Source organism: Periplaneta americana, chromosome 6 (assembly GCF_040183065.1).
Source record: "Periplaneta americana isolate PAMFEO1 chromosome 6, P.americana_PAMFEO1_priV1, whole genome shotgun sequence".
NCBI lineage: Eukaryota > Metazoa > Arthropoda > Insecta > Blattodea > Blattidae > Periplaneta > Periplaneta americana.
The window spans coordinates 79,703,922-79,729,658 of NC_091122.1; the positions used below are offsets into that span (position 1 = coordinate 79,703,922).

At 34.5% G+C, this 25,737-nt stretch overlaps 1 protein-coding gene across 3 annotated transcripts in view; it reads left to right on the forward strand.

The window, feature by feature from the left end:
* The window catches only part of stol (voltage-dependent calcium channel subunit stolid), a 1,833,618-nt gene that overhangs the window by 1,746,911 nt on the left and 60,970 nt on the right, over window positions 1–25,737 (forward strand). For all 3 annotated transcript variants that reach the window (XM_069828334.1, XM_069828336.1, XM_069828335.1), the window contains one exon: window positions 6,479–6,721. In XM_069828334.1, coding sequence (XP_069684435.1) covers window positions 6,479–6,721 — 243 coding nt within the window. The remainder of the gene's footprint in view (window positions 1–6,478; window positions 6,722–25,737) is intronic.

The following is a 25,737-nucleotide window of genomic DNA, read 5'->3' on the forward strand; positions in this document are numbered from 1 at the left end:
TAATGTAATGTAGTACCAGCTCTAACGAGTAAGTTATAATAATTTATTTTAAATAAATTATAGATACATTAAATTAAGCAATAGTAGTTTCCTTATTTAAAATCCATTATCGCTTCCGCTCTATGTCAAGATAAGAATCCTCACTTGCAGTTTCCGTACAGCTTTCATCTGACGAGTTATTATCACTATCAGCTGCTTCCGTGATACTAACACTGTCGCTATTTTTGTCATTAGCACTATGCATTGTCCCAGATTCGCTCCCGGAATCAACACTCACATTAATTTTTATTCTTCCTACAGCATCTTCAATAAACACGTCCCTACGCCAATAACTATTCTCGATAATTTTCACATGCACCCATGCACTAACTAATAAGATACTGTTATCCTATTTAGGGCCTCCTTTGTGGCCTTTCTAAGAGATTTTAGGCTCAGATTTCCAGCATTTTTGTACTACCTTTATGTTTTACCATAACTCATATCAGTTCAAACCGGCGAAAAATCACAGTGATAGGGCGGTAATCTGAGATAAGAGTCTTGCAATGTTCGAACATGAGAGTGGACATCAAGACAATACATACTTCGCCCTACCCATAGGCATTCTAACAATACATAGAAGTGAAGCATGTAAGCTAAAATAACCGAACTTGTTAAAAATCAATAAGAGGCCTTATGTTCGTTTCATGTTTGCCGAGTCTCTGTACAACCAAAGCTCGCATTGTGTTTGTTCACTCTTTCCCCTTCTTTATGTTCGGTGCCTTTCTGCTTAATTTCTCCTCTCCTGCGCGTTTATGCTTTAAAACTGCATACGAATATCAGGGGGCAGATATCTTGCGAAGTTACGCATAGTAATGAGTACAGATAATTTTGTTGTTACTAATATGACTAAACGTTCACAATATATATATATATATAAATTAAACAAAATATATTTCATAGTACCGACTACTATCGTACAAGCCACCGGCGTAGCTCAGTCGACTAAGGTGCTTGCCTACTGATCCGGAGTTGCGCTCGGGCGCGGGTTCCTTCCCCGCTTGAGCTGATTACCTGGTTGGATTTTTTCGAAGGTTTTCTCCAATTATAAGGCGAATGTCAGGTAATTTATGGTGAATCCTCGGTATCATCTCGCCAAATACTATCTCGCTATTACCAATCCTATCGGAGCTAAATAACCTAGTAGTTGATACAGCGTCATTAAATAACCAGGTAAAAAAACTATCGCACAATGTTCAAACATGAGAGAGAAAATCAAGACATTACGAACTTCGTCTTATTTCATATGAAGAACTAATCGCAAGATATTTGCTTAAATAGTTAAGCGATTTAAATCATGAAAGGATAGGAGAGGACAGCAAATATTTTCATAACACGGTCGAACAAAGTTGACAGAATATCGAACTTCACATCCGACTTTGTGTCTGTCATAGACGACGATATATATACAGTATAATATGCGGTGCTGGGCCCCGGACTCATTTCACCGGCACTATCACCTTCATCTCATTCAGACGCTAAATATCCTTCGATGTTGATAAAGCGTCGTAAAATAACTTACTAAAATAAAAGTATGATATGCCCTACATATTATAGTATGAAAATGAAATAATTTGTTTTTTATTAACAGGCTGGATATTATAAGCTAAAATAATGTACAGTCATCATTTAACCTATAGTTCCGAAGTCAGAACAAAGGTGAAAATAAATATTTTATTTGTAAACAAGTTGGATATAATAAGTTATAATAAAGTGTAGTATGGAAATGTAGTGATTGTTTTTATAGAATTATACAATTTATTTTATATTACGCCTTTCATGTTATTCTTCTTTCATCATCCGTATAGTCGCAATTCCATTACTGGTTGACAATTGTGATTTATTTGATAATTATGTGAAAAATGTAATATTTTATCCTTTCTGTTGTTAGTTCGTACAGTAAACACTATCATGTGTTTAAAAAATATACTGTGATTTATTTATATGTTGATGTTTAATCATTATTTTGTGATAATTATCTGTATTTAAAACTATATAAAACTTCAAGATATGTTCTAAATCCTTACGGAGCTAAAGCATGAGGGTGGGGAGGGAAGGTAAACGAAGAGGCGAGTTCGAACGAACATGAGATCTCTGCTTCCGCAATGCGAGCTTCGCTTCTAGGTAAACTTGAACCGAACATAGCGCCTGTAATGCAAGACGCCTATCAGATTGTAACTTAAATCTACTGTTCTGAAGAATTCTATCGGTCTTCTATGTATTGAGATTTTAAAAATTTCTAATAGTTCTGCCGTTGTCATATCTTCTGTAAATTGTAGGGCCTATAGGTCTATCTCATTATCTCTTAGCCACGTCAAATTTACTGTCTGTTACTGTTGGATGAGGCCTTGTTTTTTTTTAATGGTGTGGTTGGAATAATCTTTTAACCACAATGGCGCTTTCTGGTTGATTTAGAATCAATAACCTCCTCCAATAATTTGTTGTAATACCGGGTGGCGCACGAAAAACCAACCCGCCACGAGCAAATACAAACAACAAATGAAAGAAATAAAAAAATAAGCTAATGCAAAGGTCTGTATTTACTGAAACGATCTTGTCTTATACATAGGTGCTGAAAATGACCTCCTTGTGCTTCAATGCTTGTCCTAATTTGTTATTATATACTTTGTGCAAATCTGCTGCATCAATTCTCAAAATTTCATTACCTACGAATATTGTCCTTCAAGTCTTCTAATGTCCTTGCATTATTTGCGTAACTTTTTCCTTTAGACTGCCCCACAGATAAAAAGTCACAAGTGGTAAGGTCCGGGGAACGCGGCGTCCACAATCCTTTGCTGAGTCCATTCTTCTGTAAATCTTTTATGAATTCGTGAGATTGACTGGCGTGAATGAGACAGGTCGCCCCATCCTGTTGAAATACAGCGTACAAGGCTTCATGGGGCGTCAACTGTGCGTAAAATTCCTCAAATATTCGCATATACACATCAGTGTTTACTGTTGTTTAAAAAAAATATGGGACCCACAATCCGACTTGCTGACACAGCACACCACACTCCGATTTTTCTATCGTGAAGAGGTTCCTCATGAATCGTATAGGGATTGTTTGTTGACCAGTATCTGGTGTTCTGGGAGTTCACATGTCCTGTCAGATGGAACCAGGCTTCATCACTCATGAAATACAGCTCCAACAACATTGCACTCTCAATTGTTGGACATAGCCATGTGCAGTAATTCACACGTTTTGCCTTGTCTTCCTCTTTCAGTTCTTGGACACATGTCATTTTGCAGGGCTTCGTCCCTATATAGTGTAAAACACTTTGACAAGACCTACGCGAAACGTTCACTTGTTGCGACAATTTACCGTGTCGACTTCTTAGGACTCTTTATCATTCGTGCTCGAATATCCGCGATCACAGCAGGTGTACGAACGGACGGGGCTCGAATCTTTTTTGCGTTTGCAACTGACCCTGTAGTACGCCACTTTTTCACCAAATCCTGTATACTACTCTTTGCTGGTATGGAAACGCCAGGAAACTTGTTTGCAAAAATGTCCCGCGTTTCCTAAAATGAACCGGTAGACACGTACGCCTCCACTACTGCTATTCTTTCTTGAGAATACATCTCGCTGAGATATTTACGAATACTTCACACGTGTGAACCAAGCCTTCACGGATTTCGTACCGACAATACAATATAAAACATAGTCGCAACAGCTACGCAACAATAGGTGATAAATTGGCGGGCGACAATGAACAATCTGTACTCGGGCCGGTTTTTCGTGCGCCTCTCTGTAGTTACCATTCCATCTCTTCATGATAATCCGTAGATTCTGTCATTGAATCATTTAATTAGTTCTGCACCTTCAACAAAGCCCATATTGCTTCTTGTGTGCACTATTATCTGCCTCTTTCCCACGCTAGAATGTTGAATAAAGGCACAGAAAAGATTCATACTCGTACTATTGTTGACAGTATAGTGTATATGGATTCACTTGCATCTCTAGGCCCGTTTCGACGGCTGTTTTCATTTTATTTTATTGCTCTTACGTAAGGCGTACATGTTACAATATCGTGGCTTTTTATGAGCAATATGCATTTGTTTTTGCATTTGGTGTATTGAAATCCCATAACTATCGTGTATGATTTTTCTAGAATTACTGTAATCCTCTTTGAAATTTAATCCTTGTTTTGCAAACTGGAGAATTTTTCGTAGAGTTGAAATTTCCTTCTTCACTTCATATAATTTCTGGAATTTCTAGAGTCTAGATTGATATTACGTCTCTGCCGATAGTTTTCATCATTTTGGCATTGTATTTACCACGTAGAAAATCGTGTAAAACATTAGTTTGATGACGACTAGCATTATTCTAAGAAAGAAGTTGTGGATTTTATTCACATCTGTGACCAATTTCAACCAGCATGCCACTGAATTTTTTGCTCAAAATAAGGAGTAGTAGTAGTAGTAGTAGTAGTAGTAGTAGTAGTAGTAGTAGTAGTAGTAGTAGGCCTATTATTAGTATCTACGTTATTTTGGGTCTATTTTACTGTACGATATCCGTACTGAGTTTATGAGAATTTTTGTTGGAAAGATTTGAAAATGGATTATATAGAAATGACGTTATCGGTTACTATGATTTTAAGCTTTCTCTGTTTGCCAGAAAAAACTACGCGTGTTATAAATTACTAGAGGCTGGTGAGTTAGTTCATTTAGATGGCAGTGGATTAAGGCAATTAGTTTAAACTTGCTTAAGATGTGATTCTCAAGAAGCAACTCTGGCGACACTAGACGGGCGACTGAACAATGCGGCGAACTGCGCATCGAGTGCATTCGTAGCGAGAAATTATTCGGCCTCAGTTTATCTAGTCGACTGCCTAAAAGACCAATATAGTCGCACGAAACGCATCGCTTGGAGTGGTTATTTTCATGACATCAGGATACAATAAATGAATTTTTAAGCACAGAAAACTTTGTTTTAATTTCAGACACAACATCCTTCTTTGTATGATTTGCTTTTATTGCAAATGCCGGTAAATTAAAGTTACTAGTAGCTTCTCTATAGACGTTATCGAATGTATTGACTGTTGCAAGTTTGACTCTTAACCCCGTCTTCCACCGAATTCAGTATGCCTTTGGAAGAATATTGAAACTTCGATCTCTCTGTGATCACTGTGAAAGCTATAAGTCCAAATGTAGTCTACATTTAAGACCCTAGGCCCAACAATGCCTTTCGTAATCACTCAAAACTATTAAATAATAAATAAATCAATAACATAACTAGACAATCAATCAATCAACTGATCAATAATATATGTACAGGAAATAATATAACTCTTACAAATGAAACCTCATTCATCGGAAAATTTCCGCGAATATATTCTGAAATTGTGTTGATGCTATAGTATTGTAGATAAGAACGTATTAGTTCTTTTTCACACTGCGATATCGTGAAATTGTGTTGATGATCTCGTATTCTAAATAAGAGCGAGTGGGTTCGTTTTTACAATGCGGTAACGTGAAATTATGTTGATGATATCACACTGTAAATAAGAGAGTATGGTATCCATTTACACTATGATATTTTGGAATTGTGTATAGTTATAAATTCGGTATTGTTTTTTTTTTTTTTTTACTTATCACTTATATTATTTTTATGTCGGTCATGTGACGTCATTGCCGCCTGGTTGTGATATCCTTGCGGCCAAATCATCGTTCGTTAAACTGTACAAAAATTGAGCCTTATTGTAATGTAAAAGAGTTCCACTTTTCCTTTCTAGTTTTAAGTCGCGGCACTACTCAGACAAAGTGGTTTCAGCCGCCACTGCAAATGGAGCGTAATTTTTACTCTTTTCAACGGATTCTGCAACAGCTAATGTTGCCAGATCTCTTTGTGGGCAATTCGTGGTGTGTTTAAAGACAGAGGGGTTACCAATAATCTGTGGCCTTCAAGTTCACCTGACCTTAAACCTTGTAATTATTTTTTCTGGGACACAAGGAATAAAAAGTGTACAGAACAAACCTATATGTCCTAGAGCCCTAGATGAACTGAAAAACAATATCTTAAAGAAAATATCCTGCATGTCACGACGTAAACTTCAACGAGTTATGCAACATTTCATACGACTGTGTCAAAAATTTACAGAAAATAAAGGAGAACAATTTCAACAACTTTTTTAATAATTCAGGTGAGTATAGGACTATGACGACTATGAATAACTATGACGATGGCGACTACACATTAATGTGCATACCAAGACCAAATCACTGTGTTGCAGACCTGACCCCAGGTGATCATATGTTATTTGTTGTGAGCTAACTGTCACATTACTTGTAATTTCCTTCCAGTTCCGTTCTGAGAAATCTACACTGCAATATAACCATACTGAATTAACTTTAACGCTATTCTGTAAATATTGTTATTCACGATTTTTAAGTTTATTCATGATAAGATGTTATACATATACAAATAACTTTCTGTTGACAGTGTACAGGCTGCAAGAAGACATGTGCATCTGAGGAACTGGACTGCTACGTACTGGATAACAATGGGTTTATCATACTGTCAGAGAGTGCGGATCACACAGGAAAGTTTTTTGGGCAGATTGACGGAACCATCATGGACTCATTGGTACAGGATCGCATCTACAAAAAAGTGGCTGTGTACGACTACCAAGGGGCTTGTCTTGACCAGAAATCTCCATTTAGTGATGACGCCACCAGACTTTCTGTAAGCAAATAACAATATTTCGAGCTTTTCATTGGCACTTTATGTATATCTATCTAGAAAAAAGTTAAGAAAAAAGTAAACTGCAAGGTCAATATGGTATTATTTATATGTATTAATAGAAATGTTGTGTAGTTTTACTGTGGGTCAACTTTGTGTTTACTTTTTTAGAACTAACATCTTGCTAAAATAAGGTAATATTATGAAGATGTACATATTATGCTTTTCTCTTAAATGTTGATGATAAATCCTAATTATATGTCATTGATAGAAATAGCCTTTATTGTTGTAGGTCGTCTTTTAAGAAACATCATTTAAGTTCCTAATTCAATTCAATTTAGATGAACAAAAGTAGATAGGTAGGTGGGGTATAATTAGGCTTTTCGATATTCAGCCGTGCTCTGGAACTTGACATTTCAAACGTTTCGGAACTACATACAGGTTCCATCATACAGATAATATTTCGATAATTTTCATACGAGGAAACTAATTGCTGGGGTCAAAAGAGATAACTTACGGAAAAAAGCATGAATATATTAGAATACAAGAGTAGGTAAAAGATAGCTATAAACAATATATTCTGGGTTAATAAAACAAATTAATTAAATATTGTTATAAACAAAGAGAAGAAAAGTCCAATCATGGGTCTCAAAGATCTGTGTAGTGTATCCATGATGAAATCGGTGGCCACTTCCGCCGTGTTAAGCCAATATAGCGAATGGTATATGTAACTTGTGTATTGTGAGGTGATTCAGTAGTTATACGTAATAAGCAGGGAAAGGATTTATATGTAAATACATATTTACTTATAAAGCTAATATAATTTATATTTTGCATTATCTTTATGTTTCACAATGTGTAGGGTTGAAAAATCCTACTTTTATTTTCCATATTTTTCCATATTTTAGAGTTTAGTACATATTTTCGTTAATTTCCATATATTTTCCATATTTCATATAAAACAGTTTAACAATAAAACAAAACAAAATTCCATTAACTTTTAAAAATACATTTCAACAATAGAGATTTAAACACATGTTCAGTAATCCCTTTAACATCAGAGTTATTTGAAAATTAGCAGTCCTATCAACAATGGGAAAGTAAGTTACAAAACTGTATTAATTTAATTTAAAATTTTTAACAGACTTCAGTTGTGCAGCTCAACAGTTAAATGCCAGTCAGAGTACACATAGGTTCAGTTTTGTAAATCATACTATAAAGACGGTAAATATGCCAAAAGTACGTCATTCAGTCAATTTAAAATCAAAACTAACAAGTTACATTTCAGAATTTAAAGAATATGGTTTATCAACTGACAATAAAATATTATTTTGTAATTTGTGTCAGTGTGCAGTATCATCTACACAAAAGTTCCTGGTGCAACAACACATTACAACTAGTAAACATCAGGCCAACAAACAACTAAATTCCAAGCAGAGACAATTGTTTTTAACACAACCAACAACATCGAATGTAAGATCTGAGTTTAACATCGACCTGTGCCGTTCTCTCATCTCTGCTGATATTCCTCTCTACAAACTAAAGAATAAGGTCTTCAGGGAATTCCTTGAAAAATATACTCAACATACAATCCCGGATGAGTCAACACTTAGGAAGACGTATGCTCCATCCATCTACGATGAGACAATACAGAAGATAAGAGATGAAATTAAAGATAGTTCAATTTGGGTTTCCATTGATGAGACTCCCGACAAAGAAGGTAGACTTGTTGGTAATGTAGTTATCGGTTTGTTAAGTGAACAATATTCTGAACGAATTCTTTTACATTGTGATGTTCTAGAAAAGTGCAATAACAAAACTATAGTTAAACTGTTCAACGAAGCTATGGGTATCCTGTGGCCAAAGGGTATTATGTACGATAATGTGTTATTCTTTATTAGCGATGCTGCCCCTTATATGGTCAAAGCTGGACAAGCATTATCTGTTGTATATCCTAAATTGACTCATTTTACTTGTGTGGCGCATGCATTTCATCGTGTGGCAGAAGTGGTCAGAGACAATTTCCCTAAAGTAGATTTGTTGATTTCATCAGTGAAAAAAGTATTTCTCAAAGCTCCCAGTAGAGTTAACGTGTTGAAAGAAATGTACCCTGAAATTCCATTGCCACCAAAGCCAATTTTAACTAGATGGGGTACATGGCTAGAAGCAGTTGAATATTATGCCGAACATATAGACTCTATTAACAATGTTCTCCTTGCATTGGACTCTGAAGATGCAGTCTCAATTGATACTGCGAAAACAGTTACCTGTGACATAAGTGTGAAGAATGACTTAGCTCACATTCAGCATACATTTTCATGCATCATAAAAACGCTCAAAAGTCTCCAAAATAGGCACCTTTCACTATCTGAAAGTTTTGAAATTATAAATAGTACTGTGGAACAACTGAATCGTGGTAGAGGTAAAGTTGCAGATGCAGTAAGAGCTAAGGTGGACACTGTACTTTCAAAAAACCCTGGATATGAAGAACTACAAAAGGTTGTTGCTGTGATGAGTGGTGAATCAACAGTGAAGATTAACTTGGACTTATCCCCAGCAGACATTGTGAAATTGAATTATGTACCAGTTACTTCTTGTGACGTCGAACGCTCTTTTAGTCAGTATAAATCTATCCTCAGAGACAATAGAAGAAGATTCACTTTTCAGCACTTGAAAGAAATGTTTGTAACCTATTGTTATGGTAACAGACAATAAAAATTGTGTTTTGTTGAAACTACATTGGAAGATAAGGTACGTCCATTATATTTTTTGTTTAGTTTGATTAAAATGTACCAATATTTAACGTACATAGTCATTTTTTTTATAATTTTAAGTCCATATTTAATTCCATATTTTGGTAAAAATCCATATTTAATTCCATATTTTGGTAAAAATAACTACATATATATTTACATATTTCATATATTTTTAGTCCATATAAATCCGTTCCCTGGTAATAAGTTAAGAAGTTGTGGATAAGTTAAACGTTTATCAAAATAGTAAAATATATCGAGTTATTGCACGTGAGTAATTTTTTGGAGTACCTACGTATTAAATTTTTCTATTCTATGTTTTTTTACTTGGTTATTTAATGACGCTGTATCAATTACTAGGTTATTTAGCGTTGATGGTATTGGTGATAGCGAGATGGTATTTGGCGATATGAGGCCGAGGATTCGCCATAGATTACCTTACATTCATCTAACGGTTGGGGAAAACCTTGGAAAAAACCCAACCAGGTAATCGAAGATTGTGAGTTACTTCGGTGGCTTCTGTGTTTTAAAAACATGTAATATGTAATATCGGTTTCCATGGCTTGCCCGAAAGTCCCTCGCTGTGGCGTCGTGCATAATGCCTAGGAGTCGCGTTACGGAATGTGCGCTGATTTGAGTCCCCATTGGGGAAGATGTTTTCTCATGAAATTTTGGCTTTTGCCCACTCAGTATCTTGATGCATCTGATAGGTAGCGACAACCAGTTATAACGGCTGGGGTGATCATTTTGTTAGCCACACGATACTTCTGTTCTGGTTAAATGATCGTTTACCTCTGCGGAAGTATGTGCAGTGATATGAGGCATTCAAATACAGGTTAGTTTGTGTAGTTTTCCAGAAACCTTGTACCCTAGTGTTCCACCCGGTTTTATTTAGGCTGGGACTACACACGCGCCGCGGCAGTAACACGGCATTACATGTAATGCGCAGAGTAAACTGTGCACTCTCGAGCAAGCGGTGCGCACGATACGAACCATCTGAGTAGCGCGCAAGCCTCGAACACCTTTCTAGTTCCATTCTATCTCGCACAATGCACGACAATGGAAAACGAGGAAGGTTTGCTAACTGCTGTTTGCGCTTTGGTAGTAATAGGATATATTTTCAACAGAAAGAAACGTAGACATACGGACTGTACAAGAAGCAGCTAGGGAGTAATTTTTTAAGTGCTATAAACTTTCAAGAAATCAGAGGCCAGTATGAAAACCTTAGGACTACTCGGATGATTTCAACCAGTTCTGGAGAATTATTGATGAAAATTGGGCCAAACTGTAAAAAATCGGCCACCAACATGAGAGAACCAATCTCAAGTCAAAATAGGACAGTATTTATTGTACTAAACTCAATTCATCCTTTGAAGAATGTTATTGTCTAATTAACAAAGTATGTAAAACACAATTTTTGGTTATTGTCTGTATAGGGTAAACTAGGGTCTGTTGGACAGTCGGGCATGTTGGACACTCTGTACTTTAACGTGTTACCACGCCACTTGTGGGCACCACATTCAGCTAGAAGTCAATGAAGGAAGTAGGCACGAGTGGGGCTACTTCCGTCATTGACTTCTAGCAGAATGTGGTGCCCACAAGTGGCGTGGTAACACGTTAAAGTACAGAGTGTCCAACATGCCCGACTGTCCAACAGACCCTAGTTTACCCTATGTCAATATTCTAGGTTCGTACTGATTTTACGATTCTTGATGACAGGGTATTGGTTTAAAAGTCTTGAATACCTTTTGCGAATTTCAAAACAGGCTATCGGAGAAATAATTCCAGAAGTATGCCCTGCAATTGTCAGCGCATTAAAGGAAAATATCAGGATGAGTTAAATCGTAATACCAACATAATGTGCTTCTTTAATGGGAATATTTTAATTGCAATACAAATAATGAAACATTGAGAGAATTACAATTAAAACATTCGAAATGTAACACGGAAAAAAAAAACAATAATGTTTCAAAGACACTTTGTAATGAAGAAAACGTACAATAAAACTACAAACATTTTCTTTTTCAAGTAATCAAAATTTGATTGCCAAATGATGTTTTTCATTTAAGTGTACAGTCAAAACGACTATTTTAAATCATGCAAAGAAAATTATTTTAAATTGAAACATAGGAATGCAAAATATATGCAATAAGTAGACCTACTACAAAAATTGTTATTCCATTCATTAAAAATAATAATAAGGAAAACGTAAGATATTAAACGTGCTGATTTTGACTATCGGAGTAGCATATGTGATGAACATTTTGGAGACAGAGTTTTGGCTGGATGTTGTTGAAGAGAGCCAAGAGAGTTTGATTCAAATCCGAAAGTGACAGGGTGTAGTGTAGTAAGAATGGAATTGGAGATTTTGTCATTGAAAGGTCGGCTTAAAAAGACTCTTGAGTCGGAGGACGTTGTGGTAGTTCGGGAGCTTAAGAATAGGAAAATGACAGAGTAATTGAGTGAGTGGGTTGTCTAGGATAACCCATTTGGGAAGAAGATATCAAATGAAGGTGCGATGAATGAAAACATTCTTGTCCATAGTAAGTTGGCATTTCAAAGAAGTTTCGTTTTGCTTTCACCTGAATGTGATAACTAGCTTGCTGAATCCCTTTCCTAGTATTCCATGCTGCCATTTTCGATGAAAGGAGAACACAAAATGATTTGACTTCACATTGTTCAAGAGTGATCTTTAACCTCCCAGAAGTCATCGGAGTGGTTCAGACGGTAGCGCGTTTGCCTGCAGATCCGGAATTCCACTCAAGCATGGGTTCGATTCCCGCTTGGTCTGATCACTTGATTGTGTTTTTCCGAGGTTTTCCTCAACCGTAAGACGAATGTCAGGTAATTTGTGGCGAATCCTCGGCCTCATCTCGTCAATTGCCAACTCGCTATCACAAATTTCATCGACGCTAAATAACCAATTAAAAAATTAACGTCTCAGCAGCGGCTTGCATAGGCTAATTCCAACGGCGGTTACCAGTAATTCTCTACTATCATCCTACTTTTTCGCTCGTTTTGGAGCCCTGTCACATCTTGCGTGTTCACTGGCACGTTCTGTTGTTTTTATTATAATAGTCAATATACCAGGATTCCACAACACTGGACATAATTCATGAGGTTCAGTCTACTTCAGGCCACTCTATGCTTGAGGTGTGCGCGCTTCACGAGACAAACGGCAACGAACCTTCCACACTAAGGCAACGAATCCTGTGTTCGCGAGAAAAACCGATAGGGAACGGGTCGGTACGCGGCATTTGAGGTGTGCGCGTTCTTGCCGCAGCGCGTGCTTGAAATCGCGTACAAACGAGCGAACGAAGCCTCGAATTCTGTTCGACTCTTGTTGAATTACTGCTGCGGTGCGTCCGTGTATTCCCGGCTTCATATATCAATTATATTAAACCTATCAACTTTCCTGTACTAAGTAAGTCAATCCTTCACGTATAAAAGTCATCCAGAAAATGACCTTTCGGTCATATAGAAGTTATAAAAGTTTCTTATTAGTTATTACATCATCATTTAATTCGTTACTGTGTTTTCTTTTACATAGATAACATAGAAAGTACATTGAGATACTTGTCATAGAATGTCACAAGTTGTAAATTTCCTCTTCATAGTCTGCCACTTTTCCATTTACCACATCTATTACGAAATTACCACTTTAAATGCATATCCTGCACAAAAATACCTTAAGGTGCTTAAACAAAGCATTCTGAAATTTTAAATGGGCATATTCAGAAACATTTTATTCGAACTGCTCATAAAATTTACAAGTTTTGACAGCATTGGCAATAAACAGACAAGGCTTCACTTGACTGTTTAGAATCACTCCTCAAGAATTTATTGCGTGACAGATTGATGAAAAGTAATGGTGAAGTGAAAGCTATACTACAGTATACTCTCTGGATCTGGTAACTTTGGCCCGTATTCAAGAATGTCACTTCAACTTCACTCGTCTTGAATTCAAGTCGTCAGAAGTTAGATCATATAAAGTAAAGTGCCAGATCCCTATTCATGGACATTATCTTCCCTTGATAAAGTTAAATGTAGGTAAAAGCGAGTGAACTTGGTGTTCGACGTCATCTTATAACAATGTAGTCGTTCAAGCCCGCAACTGCTTTATGCGGAAATTAGTGCAGAAATCATTCATTCATTCATTCATTCATTCATTCATTCATTCATTCATTCATTCATTTCTTTTCAAACCTGTTACACTATTTTCAAAAGCATCGAGTGATATGTATGTAGATTAACCACATATGAAGGTGTACTCCTACATCAAAGAACCTGCTTATAAATACAAATACATTGTGAAAATGAAGAAATTTCGGACTAGATTGCATTAGTACCGAATGATCAGTCGTATTTTTCTAGCAATTTTAATTTGCCCATCTGTACGATTGACTGCTTATAATAGAACTCAGACTGGTATAGTATATAGGGGTCACATTTGAATAGATTGAATTCAACACATAATATTCATTAAGTTGCAGGTATGACAGCAGTAGGCAACCCTTCTGATGTCCTAACTGACTGTCATTTTCCTTCCACTTAATTTATTGGTGTGACCTCAGTGGATGAATTGTGTTAAATGCTTAGAACGTCTTTTTTTTCCGAATTTCGTAAGGATATTCTGACAACATGAACGTTTCAGACGTGAGTTTCATTATGTAATATTAGAGCTAATTAATTATTTTTTCGAAAATTATTGTAGATCTTAAATATTTACTATTGTTCCTTTTAATGAGTTGTCGTACTTGATAGGGTCATGTGGAGTACATTTGAACAGTTCCTTGGGGAACATTTGAACAATATTCAAAACTGTCCCACAACGTTACTTTAACAATATTGTGAAAAACGTTACAAAAATTTTATATAACGAATTTATTGATACTATTATATTTGTTTTTAGGGCATAAAATTGTTCGGACATACCGTAAACTGGGGTAAAAAGGATCACATGTGGTAAAGAGGATCATATGTGTATTGCCTAGATAAGGCAGCGCCACATGGATCACACATGAAAAGAAAACCTTTCTTCTATAAGTGCCACTAAAAATAGTTTTCTTTGCATGTGTGATCCTTGTGGCGCTGACTTATCTAACAATACACATATGATCCACTTTACCACATGTGATCCTCTTTACCCCAGTTTACGGTATATAAAGAAAATTACAAGCATGAATTATCCAATGAAGTTATTCAGGAAGCGGCAAGGTCTGCCAGTGAAGAAAAACTCTCATTAAAAGCTTCAGCTTCAAAGTATGGCATGTTTCACACTCATTATTTTACCAAATGAAGAAGTTTAAGAAGACGATGACATAGGTGGAAAATATGGTTCGCGATACACGAGCCAATAGTTGTTCACCGAGGAGCGAGAATTCCTATAACTTAATTATATTAAATGTACTAAGATTAAAATTATGGCATGACTTACACAAATATATGTTAATTAGCATATGATTGTCCTCGTCATTTAGCTTGCAAATCTACCGAAGCATGGGATAATAACAGAATTGCTGGAATTGACTGACTTTAGGGCTTCATGAAGCTACATGACAACTCAGAATTAGAAAACCTGAGAACACAAGTCTGTCAAGAGCTACATCTACAATGTCAGGTTTATAATTATAGAACTCTACAAGATACAGTAGTCGTAAAAAGAAAATGATACCGAGAAAAATTTTTGTTGAAGTAATATGCAACAAAGAAAACCAAAATTCTATATGTTGAACAAGTGAAAGATGTAGATGGGCAATGTCAGGTTAATGTGGAGGTTTCGACAAATGTGAAAATTTACATATCTTAAAATTGAAGACTGCAGTGAAACAGGGAAAAGTGATATTGTCATGAAATTTATACAATCGTAGAATACATGAGGAAATGCTCGCACTGTGACAATGAAACCCTTTGATCTGGAGTTCAGTAGTTTTAAAGAAAAAATAATGTAATCATAGTAGTGTTCGTTACATAATATTTTTAGCGTTAATTAGTTCCTTAACAGATGATTTAGACATTGTTTAAAAGTGCCCATATCTGTTCAAAGGTACTCCATACACAGGACAGTTTTGAACATATAAAATGAGTTAGTTCTGATTTAATTTACGTTTAAGATGTGTGTAATTTCTGCAAATATAAAATTCTGAGGTGTTTATTAAGCAATGCCTTATAATTCTGTGTCATTTAAAGTTCAAACAATTGATCATGAATGTGAATAAAAAAATGTAAATAAAAAAACCCTCTCCCCCTACATCCTTTGACACGGAAATTAGTCGCTGTTCAGAGACTAAGTCCCACCTCGAAATAACTCGGAAATCACCGTGTGTGCTATGTTTACACTCGTACGTTTTACATAGAGAAATTCGAAGTCCGGTCTTTGTAACGAGAAGAAAGAGCTCTATCGTTAGACCATAAATACTTCGAACGGAAAATATCGTTTTGAGACATACAGATACATCACTGCTACGACTTGACTTTATCCTAGGACTTCGTTGGTTAATATTTTCCCGTGTGAATCTCGCGTTAACCCGAAGGACACTTAGACAAATTCATGCTACAGGAGAGCGACCATTTTCCGTGTCAAAGGGTATACAGTATAATAAAAGTGCAGAAAAATAAGACTGATTACTTGTTAGAATGTGTTCTCTATATTTTTTCATGAACTAATAGGTGTATTATTACGACAGTATATTTTAACATAATGTGTGTTAGTGTTCTTCGTTGTAATTTAAATTGCTCTCTCGTGCAGCTTCATGGCGATATGGTAGCGTCACACGGCTGTTTATTAGGCACTGTACTACCAGATGACGTAAAGGTATTGAGTCCAGACAAAAGCAATGTTCTTGTATTTTTTTCTCTGATTTTTCTAGGAAATCAATTTCACTTGTGATTTTAGAGCGGACTGCTCCTGTTTTAAATCGAATGAGTTCATACATATTTTTCACTTTTTAAGTATAACAATCCGAGCCCTATTAATGACATAATTAATAAGTTAATAAGTTAAATAATATATTTAATTTCAAGATTTTTTTATCAATATGCAGTGTCCACACAGTAAAATTTATCTCTTAAAGATTTTTACTAAATTTATGTCCTTTGTTTATGTGAGCACTGGTTAACAGAATTGGAAATAGAATCTACCCAATTAGATGTATTTAAGCTTGGTAATTTTTTGCTCGTGATGAACATAACAATGGAGGTGTGGGAATATTTATTGTAAATAAATAGTAAGATTTTGTTCAACTTAATTTAAATTAATAATATTGTCTTGTAGTGGACTTACTTGTTAGAGGTTACTGGAAATAATGTGTAAACGTACAATTCTTTTATAATTATAAATATTTATAGGCTAAATATCCTAGTGGACATTTTAATAATTTTTTTAATAAATTAGATATTCTTTTAAATTATTTATCAGGTTTTAAATCTGAATTAGTAATATGTGAAGATTTTAGCAATGTTAAGTTATGCTAGCAACATTGTATTTATTTAAACTTAATTTATTTAACTTTCTTAGATCTTATGGATGTTACAGTACTGTCTTTCAGCCGACCGTGGGCAAAGTTGTCTAGATAAAATATTTACTACTTTTAATACTGAGGACTTTGTGATTAATGTTTCTTATCCTTGTTTTTCGGGCCATCAGTGTGTTCCCCATTCATTGTAAAGATAACTGCCAACGTAATAATTTCGTGAATATTAACAAAATATGTTTTCTCAAGGCAATATTAATATTTTTAATTCTTAATTTACATGTATAATTGGGAAAATATTTTTAACAAAGCGTATAATCTTCATTTTGATATGTTTGAAGCATATTAATGCATTTTTTTAGATCTTTTAATCATCATTTCCTATTTTAAGACTAATTGGAATCTATAAGATACAAAATTATATCTTCATCTTACGATGTTTGGATGACGTATATACGTCCGTTGATGTGACATATTAATGAATTAAATACTATTATAGTCACAATCATGCCATGGTATGAAAGAAGAATTTGACAACCTCCAGCGGGAATCGAACCTGCGACTTCCTGTTCTCCGGTCAGGCGCTCTACCACTGAGCTACCGAGTTCGCCTCACGCCAGAGGCTCGGAATTATCCTTTCATACTGGCGACTCTGTTATAGAGTACTGTCCATAGCGTCTGATCTTAGTCAGCACGGCTTATGGGTGGAAAGAAACTTTACAAATGTAATCTTCATCTTACGATGGTCGCCAGTATGAAAGGATAATTCCGAGCCTTTGGCGTGAGACGAACTCGACAGCTCAGTGGTAGAGCGCCTGACCGGCGAACAGGAAGTCACAGGTTCGATTCCCGCTGGAGGTTGTCAAATTTTTCTTTCATACCATGGCATGATTGTGACTATAATAGTATTTAATTCATTAATATGTCACATCAACGGACGTATATACGTCATCCAAACATCGTAAGATGAAGATTACATTTGTAAAGTTTCTTTCCACCCATAAGCAGTGCTGACTAAGATCAGACGCTATGGACAGTACTCTATAACAGGATCGCCAGTATGAAAGGATAATTCCGAGCGTTTGGCGTGAGACGAACACGATAGCTCAGTGGTAGAGCGCCTGACCGGAGAATAGGAAGTCGCAAGTTCGATTCCCGCTCGAGGTTGTGAAATTTTTCTTTCATACCATGGCATGATTGTGACAAAATTATGTTACTGCGCACTATTTTTTAATTATTAGAAGTAAGTCGGATAAATTAGCCTATTGTAAAAGGAATAATATCTATAAAACTGAAATTTTACTAGGAAAGCTTAGACGAAAACTGATACAGCGTACACCTCAACTTCCAACAATTCCTGCAAAGTTGCTTGAAATTCAATCGAAAGAAGAACTTTATCTAGTAATGCTGATGAAATGGATACAGGAATACTTCCCGACAAGTTCAATATTTATTTCGTTGAATTTGCTTAAGAGATAAAGTCCCAAATACGACATTATGATCAAACAATTTCAGAATTACTAATGGCTTCTAAGTGCTCAAATTCAAATGTTGTGTAGAAAGAAGTAACTGTAGAAGAGGTCATCAATATTGTTAGGAAAATGAAGAGTTCCAATAATAGGGATTACTTTGCTATGCCTTGAAATGTTTTTCAAATCTGTTATTCTTAGTATATCTGTTCCTTTAACCACATGTATAAACTACAGTTTAGAAAGTGTATCCTCTAATTCATTAGAAATAGCTAAAATTGTTACGGTATTTAAGAAAGGAAACAAAAGTGAACTATCTAATAATTATAGATCGATTTATCTTTTGCCGGTTTTTTTTCAAATATTTCTTACACTTACGTTATGTCTCAATTATATGACTATATTACGACTAACAAATATTTCTCAAGGCAGAAATATTCATTTAGATCGGGTTTTAGTGCTATTAATGCAGCGATTAATCTTCCAAAATATACATTAACTGTTGTTGAGAATCATTGTTTCGTGATAGGTGTTTTTGTAACCTAAGTAAAGCTTTTAATTGTGTATTCCATTATATAATCTGAACTAAACTTCAGTATTATGGAATTAGGAATAAAGAACATTGAATGTTTAGATTTATTTAACAATGCGCCTGCAGGGTGTTGAAATACGTTCTACTCTACGCGTTCAGAACTACAAGAGAATAAATATGGAGAACCTCAAGGTCCAGTTTTTTATTTCTAATAATGATACATGATCTTATAGACAATATCAGTGCCCAATTATTGGTTTCTGCTGATGACATTACTCTCCTTAACTGTCATGCCGATTTAAATAAACTTCGTAATACTGGTGCTTTAACATTGATAGAGACGCAGAATTGGTTTAATGCTAATTGATTTTTACTAAATGAAAAGAAAACAGAAACATTGTTGTTTAGTATTAGCTATATTGACGAAAAGAAATCTAATAATGTAGTTGTTGTATGATTAGATACAAAACAAGTTCGGGAAGCTCATGTAAATTATTTAATTAAGTGATGTCTTGAGTATTAGGCCTATACCTGTTAAGAAATTTAAGAATATAATATGTACCAAAAGTTTACGTTAAATCAGCTTATTATATGTATTTTTATTCCATAATAAATATGGAATATTACTTTTGGGAAGTAGTACACACAGTAAAAAAAAGGCCTATTTATATTACAGAAGATACCATTAAGAATAATAATTATATAATTATCTCTTCTTTTGATGAACACTACAAGCCCATTTTCACACGCGAAGTATCATGGCTTTAATGTTGCAACTCTTTCGAAATATCATTATTTTTAAAAGATAATATTGATTCTCTCTCCTTTCGAAAAGATATACATATTTATAATGCAAAACAACTAGCGCTATATAATATACCCAAATAATTTAGACTAAATAAATCACTGTAGAATTATTAATTTATGTCTTATAAGTTATACTAGCCGTACCCGTGCGCTCCGCTGCACTTAGGCCTATAAGAAATAAATATAATTACATAATTAAAATAGGACATTTGATCCAGGGAACATTCGTGTTTGATAGAAGGATAAATCGTTTAATATGTTACTTAATTTAAATTGTATTTAAATCATTAAAATGCGATCATTTTGGTACAGCGATCACTCATTTGGTGCAATGATAATTCCTTTAACATGTTTCTTAATTGCTATTACAAGCAAATAATTAAAATATGATCATTTGGTTGAGAGAACATCAGTTTCTGGTGCAAGGATAATTCGTTTAACATTTTTCTAAATTAGTCCAAATTAATAGAGTGTATTGTGTACGAAGATAATTTTTATGTTAACCTTACTGTTCATATTTTTTTTTTAAGTTTATTTTATTCACGCCTTAACATCTGTGGTCATGTCGCGTGTTTAGAATGTGTGGGTATATCAGTAGGCTGTTTTTACTCTTGTTGAGTTCCTATTTCTGTTGTGTTGTAGATGGCTTGTGTTCATGTAACTGATTATAGACTTTGATTAATGTTTTTGGTATTGGTAATTGAGGCGGTGATGAATCATGGCACGTATCTTTCCAAACCGGCATTTGCCTTTATGACTAAGGGAAATCATGAAAAACCTCAGTCAGATTGGTTTAAACCTGGGACCTCCCAAATGCGTGTCTCAAATGCTACCGTCTGAGCCAACTCGCTCAGTTGTATATCATTGTTTATGCAAATAAAAAAATGAGGTATCATACATATATATTATTTTAAGAAACACAGGAAACGAATATGGGTAAATTATGAGTGCAGGAACGCCATTTCGTGACACCTTTTAAAATAACTCAGCTCCAGTGAGATCTATGGTAAAATGCTTATTTTTAATATGGGCTATATTTTTGTTGCAATAAAAATACCCATCTTTACGACAAAGCTCTTAACTATTATGTTCTGTGAAGAAAAATAAACTTTAGTGTATAACATTTGCTTAAATGCCTGGGAACGGAAAGTATTACGGAAAATCTTTGGGCCTACTTATGAGCAAGGGTTTTGGCGAATTAAAACAAATGCTGAGTTATATGAATTATATAAAGATAACAACATTGTTGTTGACATAAAACTCAGAAGGTTAGAGTGGCTGGGACACGTAGCCAGGATGGAGAACAATCGCACACCCAAAGCTCTACTAGATGCATTACCGGTAGGAAGAAGGAAAGTCGGACGACCTAAATTGAGATGGCTGGATGACGTTCAGGCTGACCTAACAAAAGTTGGAATTAGAAGATGGAGAACACGAGCATTAGACAGGAGTGATTGGTCGGATGTTCTGAGGGAGGCTAAGGCTAAACTATAAGGGCCGTAATGCCAATGATGATGATGATGTATAACATTTGAGTATTTTATGTGGACCAAATAAAGTTGAAGAGTCCACTACAAGAATGATGGATGCCACTTTCTTGTCGAAAATGAACCACGACTGTCAATGTATAGCTTAAGACATATAGAATGTACATAGAGAGTTACATGGCATTAACACTGATAGTCATTGTCCAGTAATGATCGGAAAATCACAGTTAAGCTTTGAGAGCTAAGCATTTCAAACTTACAGATTGCTTCTCCTAAAAAATGTATTCCAAATGACACCCATCATTCTTGCAGTGGACTCTTCAGTTGCAATTATCAAGTTATACAATATTTCGGCAGAATATCAAGTTTTATGTACGTAAAGATCTATTTTAATGTTACCTTAGTCCTCATATGTAGCATTACATCCATTTAGAGAAACTACAAATTTCAAATATTGAAGGAATTATCCAAATAGGTTAAAAAGCTTCTGAGATTACTTCATACAAACACACATGCATTCTCTGAAAATTAATAGTCTATTGATAAACATCAAGGCCGCCTTAAATAGACGGAGTCATTTGTTTTTAATTTCATTATAGCCGTTGTCGTTCCTGCAATAACTCCTATGTCACACATTCAGGCCTATCGATTTTCAGATTTTCTCTATTAAAATAAATAACTTAAATAGTGATACAGCAAATAATAAAATCTCCTACTGTATAATATGTAATTATATTTCTTTCTCTCGAAAATATAGGAATTCACGATCTGCTATGTACCACTGCTATAGAATGAATAAATGCGAGTTTACTTTCTACTGACAAATTTTATATTTTGCACAAAGGAGTTATTGCAGGAGCAACAACGCTATAATCTGAGGCGGCGGTAAAAATGTATTGTATTGTTATTTTGAAAGTCTTGTATTCCCTTAAATATAAGTCCTATCAAAATTTTGCATAGGTTAAAACTTATCGGAAATCATTTGTAAAGAAACTTTTGTTATGTAACATTTTTCTCAAAAATCAATAATAAGCGAGATATTTCGATTTATTTAATTCAAGCCCCTTATAACCCCCCTTTTAAATAAAGTATTTTGAATGCCATATAGCCTAAAATCTAAGTTACAAAGTACTTAATTTATATTCCAATTTTCATCGAAATCCTTTCAGCCATTATCGCGTGAAAAGGTAACAAACATCCAGACAGACAGACAGACATACAAACAAAAATGTCAAAAAAGCGATTTTCGGTCTCAGGATGAATAATTATACATGCTAACACCAATTTTTTTTGGAAAAGCGAAAATTACCAGAAAAATTTCGGTTATCACACATATTTAAGACTAGCTGTACCCGTGCGCTCCGCTGCACTTGTTAGAAACAAATATAAGTATTTACATAATTAACATGCGACATTCGTGTTTGATAGGAGGATAAATCGTTTAATATGTTACTTAATTTAAATTGTATTTAAATAATTAAAATGCGATCATTGTGGTCCAGAGACCACTTCGCTGCACTTCTTAGAATTAAATATTGAGAAATCTAAATACAGTTTTGTAACTACTTAGTCAATAATAGGTTTTTGTATGTTGTAAGTCGTTTGCTCCTGAATCATTTTGAAAGTTGTATTTAAAACTACGCATTTAACTGTTATTATCATGCAATACTTCCTGGAGTTGTTCAGTCAACTCTACTTTTAAGATTGATACTATCCCGGTTGGGGCACGTTACGTGGTTGAGGTTTTGTCCGGGGTTTTCCCTCAACCCAATATGAGCAAATCCTAGGTAACTATCGGTCCTGGCACCCGGACTCATTTCACCGGCATGATCACCTTCATAATATCATTCAGACGCTATATAACCTGTTGATACAGAGTCGTAAAATAACCTACTAAAAAAAAGTAAAAAAATTGATATTATATTAGACCTAATAGACAATTGGTCAGCGTCTGAAATGAAAATATATACTTGTGAGAACTGAAGGCTCTTACCTTCAGCTGGAAGATGATTTCCAATTAAATGATAAGCCTATGCTTGAACTTTAAGTGATGGCGTAGAATTGACTTGATGTATTTTTTGCACCAAACGATGCCACTTGAAATAAGATGTTGTACCGTCTTATATTATACTATATTATATACTATATATATACTATATTATTATGTGTAGGCCTACTCAGATAAGTAAGTTTTTAATTTGTTGTGAAGGCTCTTCAATCTCACCAGGAACAACTTTTACTACAGCGCAACATAATCTGCTTGGCTCATTACCCAATTTTTTTGCATTGCATTTATTGCATAGTTTATTCACTTTATCTATTTTAACACGATTCAATTGAGCATAGTTAAAATTTGTATTATAAAATAATGGAATGTTAAGCTAACCTACTATTACTGAATAATAAATAAATACACTCGCGTTGTTCGTTAAATTCTCTGAGATCAAAATGAATGTAGTACATAAACATTATTTTAAGAAATACAAGAAACGAATATACAGAATAGCCTATCAAGTTTTCTGTGCATAAGAAGCTATTTTAATCTTTCCTGTCTTCGATTCCTTAGAAGTTACTATAATAATGTCCATCTAGAGAAACTACACTTTCCAATGGTGAAATAATAATTAATTATACAAATCGGTTAATTTAGCTTCCGATGTTACTTCATACAAACATAGAAACATTCTCTGTAGGCTATGTTTCATAGCTTTCCATTGTTGTTGTCCAAGGTCCCTTATAGACGAAGTCATTTGTTTTCATTTCATTACACTGCCTTAGATGGCGTTACTTAAATTTTAAAACTCATTTATCTCATTAAATATCAGTCCTATCAAAATTTTGCAAAGAGTAAAACGTATCGAAAATAATTTTTAAAGAAACTTTTGTTATGTAATATTTTTCACAAAATTCAATAATAAGCAAGATATTTCGATTTATTTGATTCAGGCCCCCTTATAACCCCCCTTTTTAAATAACGTATTTTGAATGCCATATAGCCTAAAATCTAAGTTACAACGAACTTAATGTATATTCCAATTTTCATCGAAATCCGTTCAGCCATTATCGCGTGAAAAGATAACAAACATCCAGACAGACAGACATACAAACAAAAATGTCAAAAAAGCGATTTTCGGTTTCAGGATGGTTAATTATACACGTTAACACCAATTAATTTTGGAAAATCGAAAATTACCAGAAAAATTTTGGCTACAGATTTATTATTTTATTATAGATAATAAATTTCCTAAACAATTATTCCATTTAGACAAGAATGCTTTTCAGAAACGAATTTCTGGTTGGCTGATTCACAGATCTTTTCATCACATTGATAACGTTTTTAATCTTAATAATATAAGTATATAATTTATTCTTGCAATCATGTGCTTACATCGTGTCTTATTTTGTACACATGATTGTACTCACAGATTTTTAAATAATAATAATAATAATAATAATAATAATAATAATAATAATAATAATAATAATAATAATAATAATACGACTAAAGTGTAAGTTAAGTTGGGGCTCTGAACAGAAATTTTACTTTTTTTTTAAATCACACGTAAGTGAAAGAGAAGTTGAAGTGATGTTTCTGAATACGGCCTTAAGTCTATGCCTTTCTTTAAGGAAATAAATTTTTCTAAGGATAATGTGTGGAGAGGATAGGCTAGTCTTATATGGAGACATGTTACTTTAGTGCAAAACAAAATATTATTTATCTTACTTCATTCGTTCTTTTTTTAGTATATGCTACACAGGGCCGTCCAAACTATGGCTCGTGGGCCATATTTGTATCAACATTATTTTTATGTAGCCCTCCTTCGTTCTTGTAAAAACTGAAAATTGTGTAATAAATTATGAGTGATTTTGTACTTTCATTTTTAATACAACTTTTCCAGTGTTGCAAGATGATTAGTTAATTTTTGTTAGCCTATATTACACGAAACAATTTTCGAAATTTTATCTGAATGTTAGAGAAGGTTGCATTTCTATATATTTCAGAAATACCTGTCATCAACTCCGAATCAGTCATGTCAGTCAAGGACATCCTGAGTAGATCATTCATACCTTACATTTTACCCTTCATAGTACACAATTTTTCCTTGTTCACTCAATCAGTTATTGATCTGTTATAGTACAACTCAGTCGTGTGTTTAATTTTAAAAATATGGGAAAAGCTTTCGAAATGTCGCAAAGTTAACAGTGAACGCACGAAGTTTAGTGAATTTTGGATCGGTAACTATTTCCATGAAAAAGTATGGAAATAAAGTGATGTGTGTACTATTTGCAACGATTTGATAGCCTTTATGAAAGAATATAACATTAACAGACACTACCATACGTACAATTAATGGTAAAAAATAATGGGCCGACTCTTGGTCGATAGAAATGCTAAGTTCTATCACGCGGTTCACTTGTGTAAATGCACTGCACTTCAAGGCATTGCTGTGGTGTCTCTTCCTTGAAAGGCATCCGTCTACAATGTAGTCAACCATACG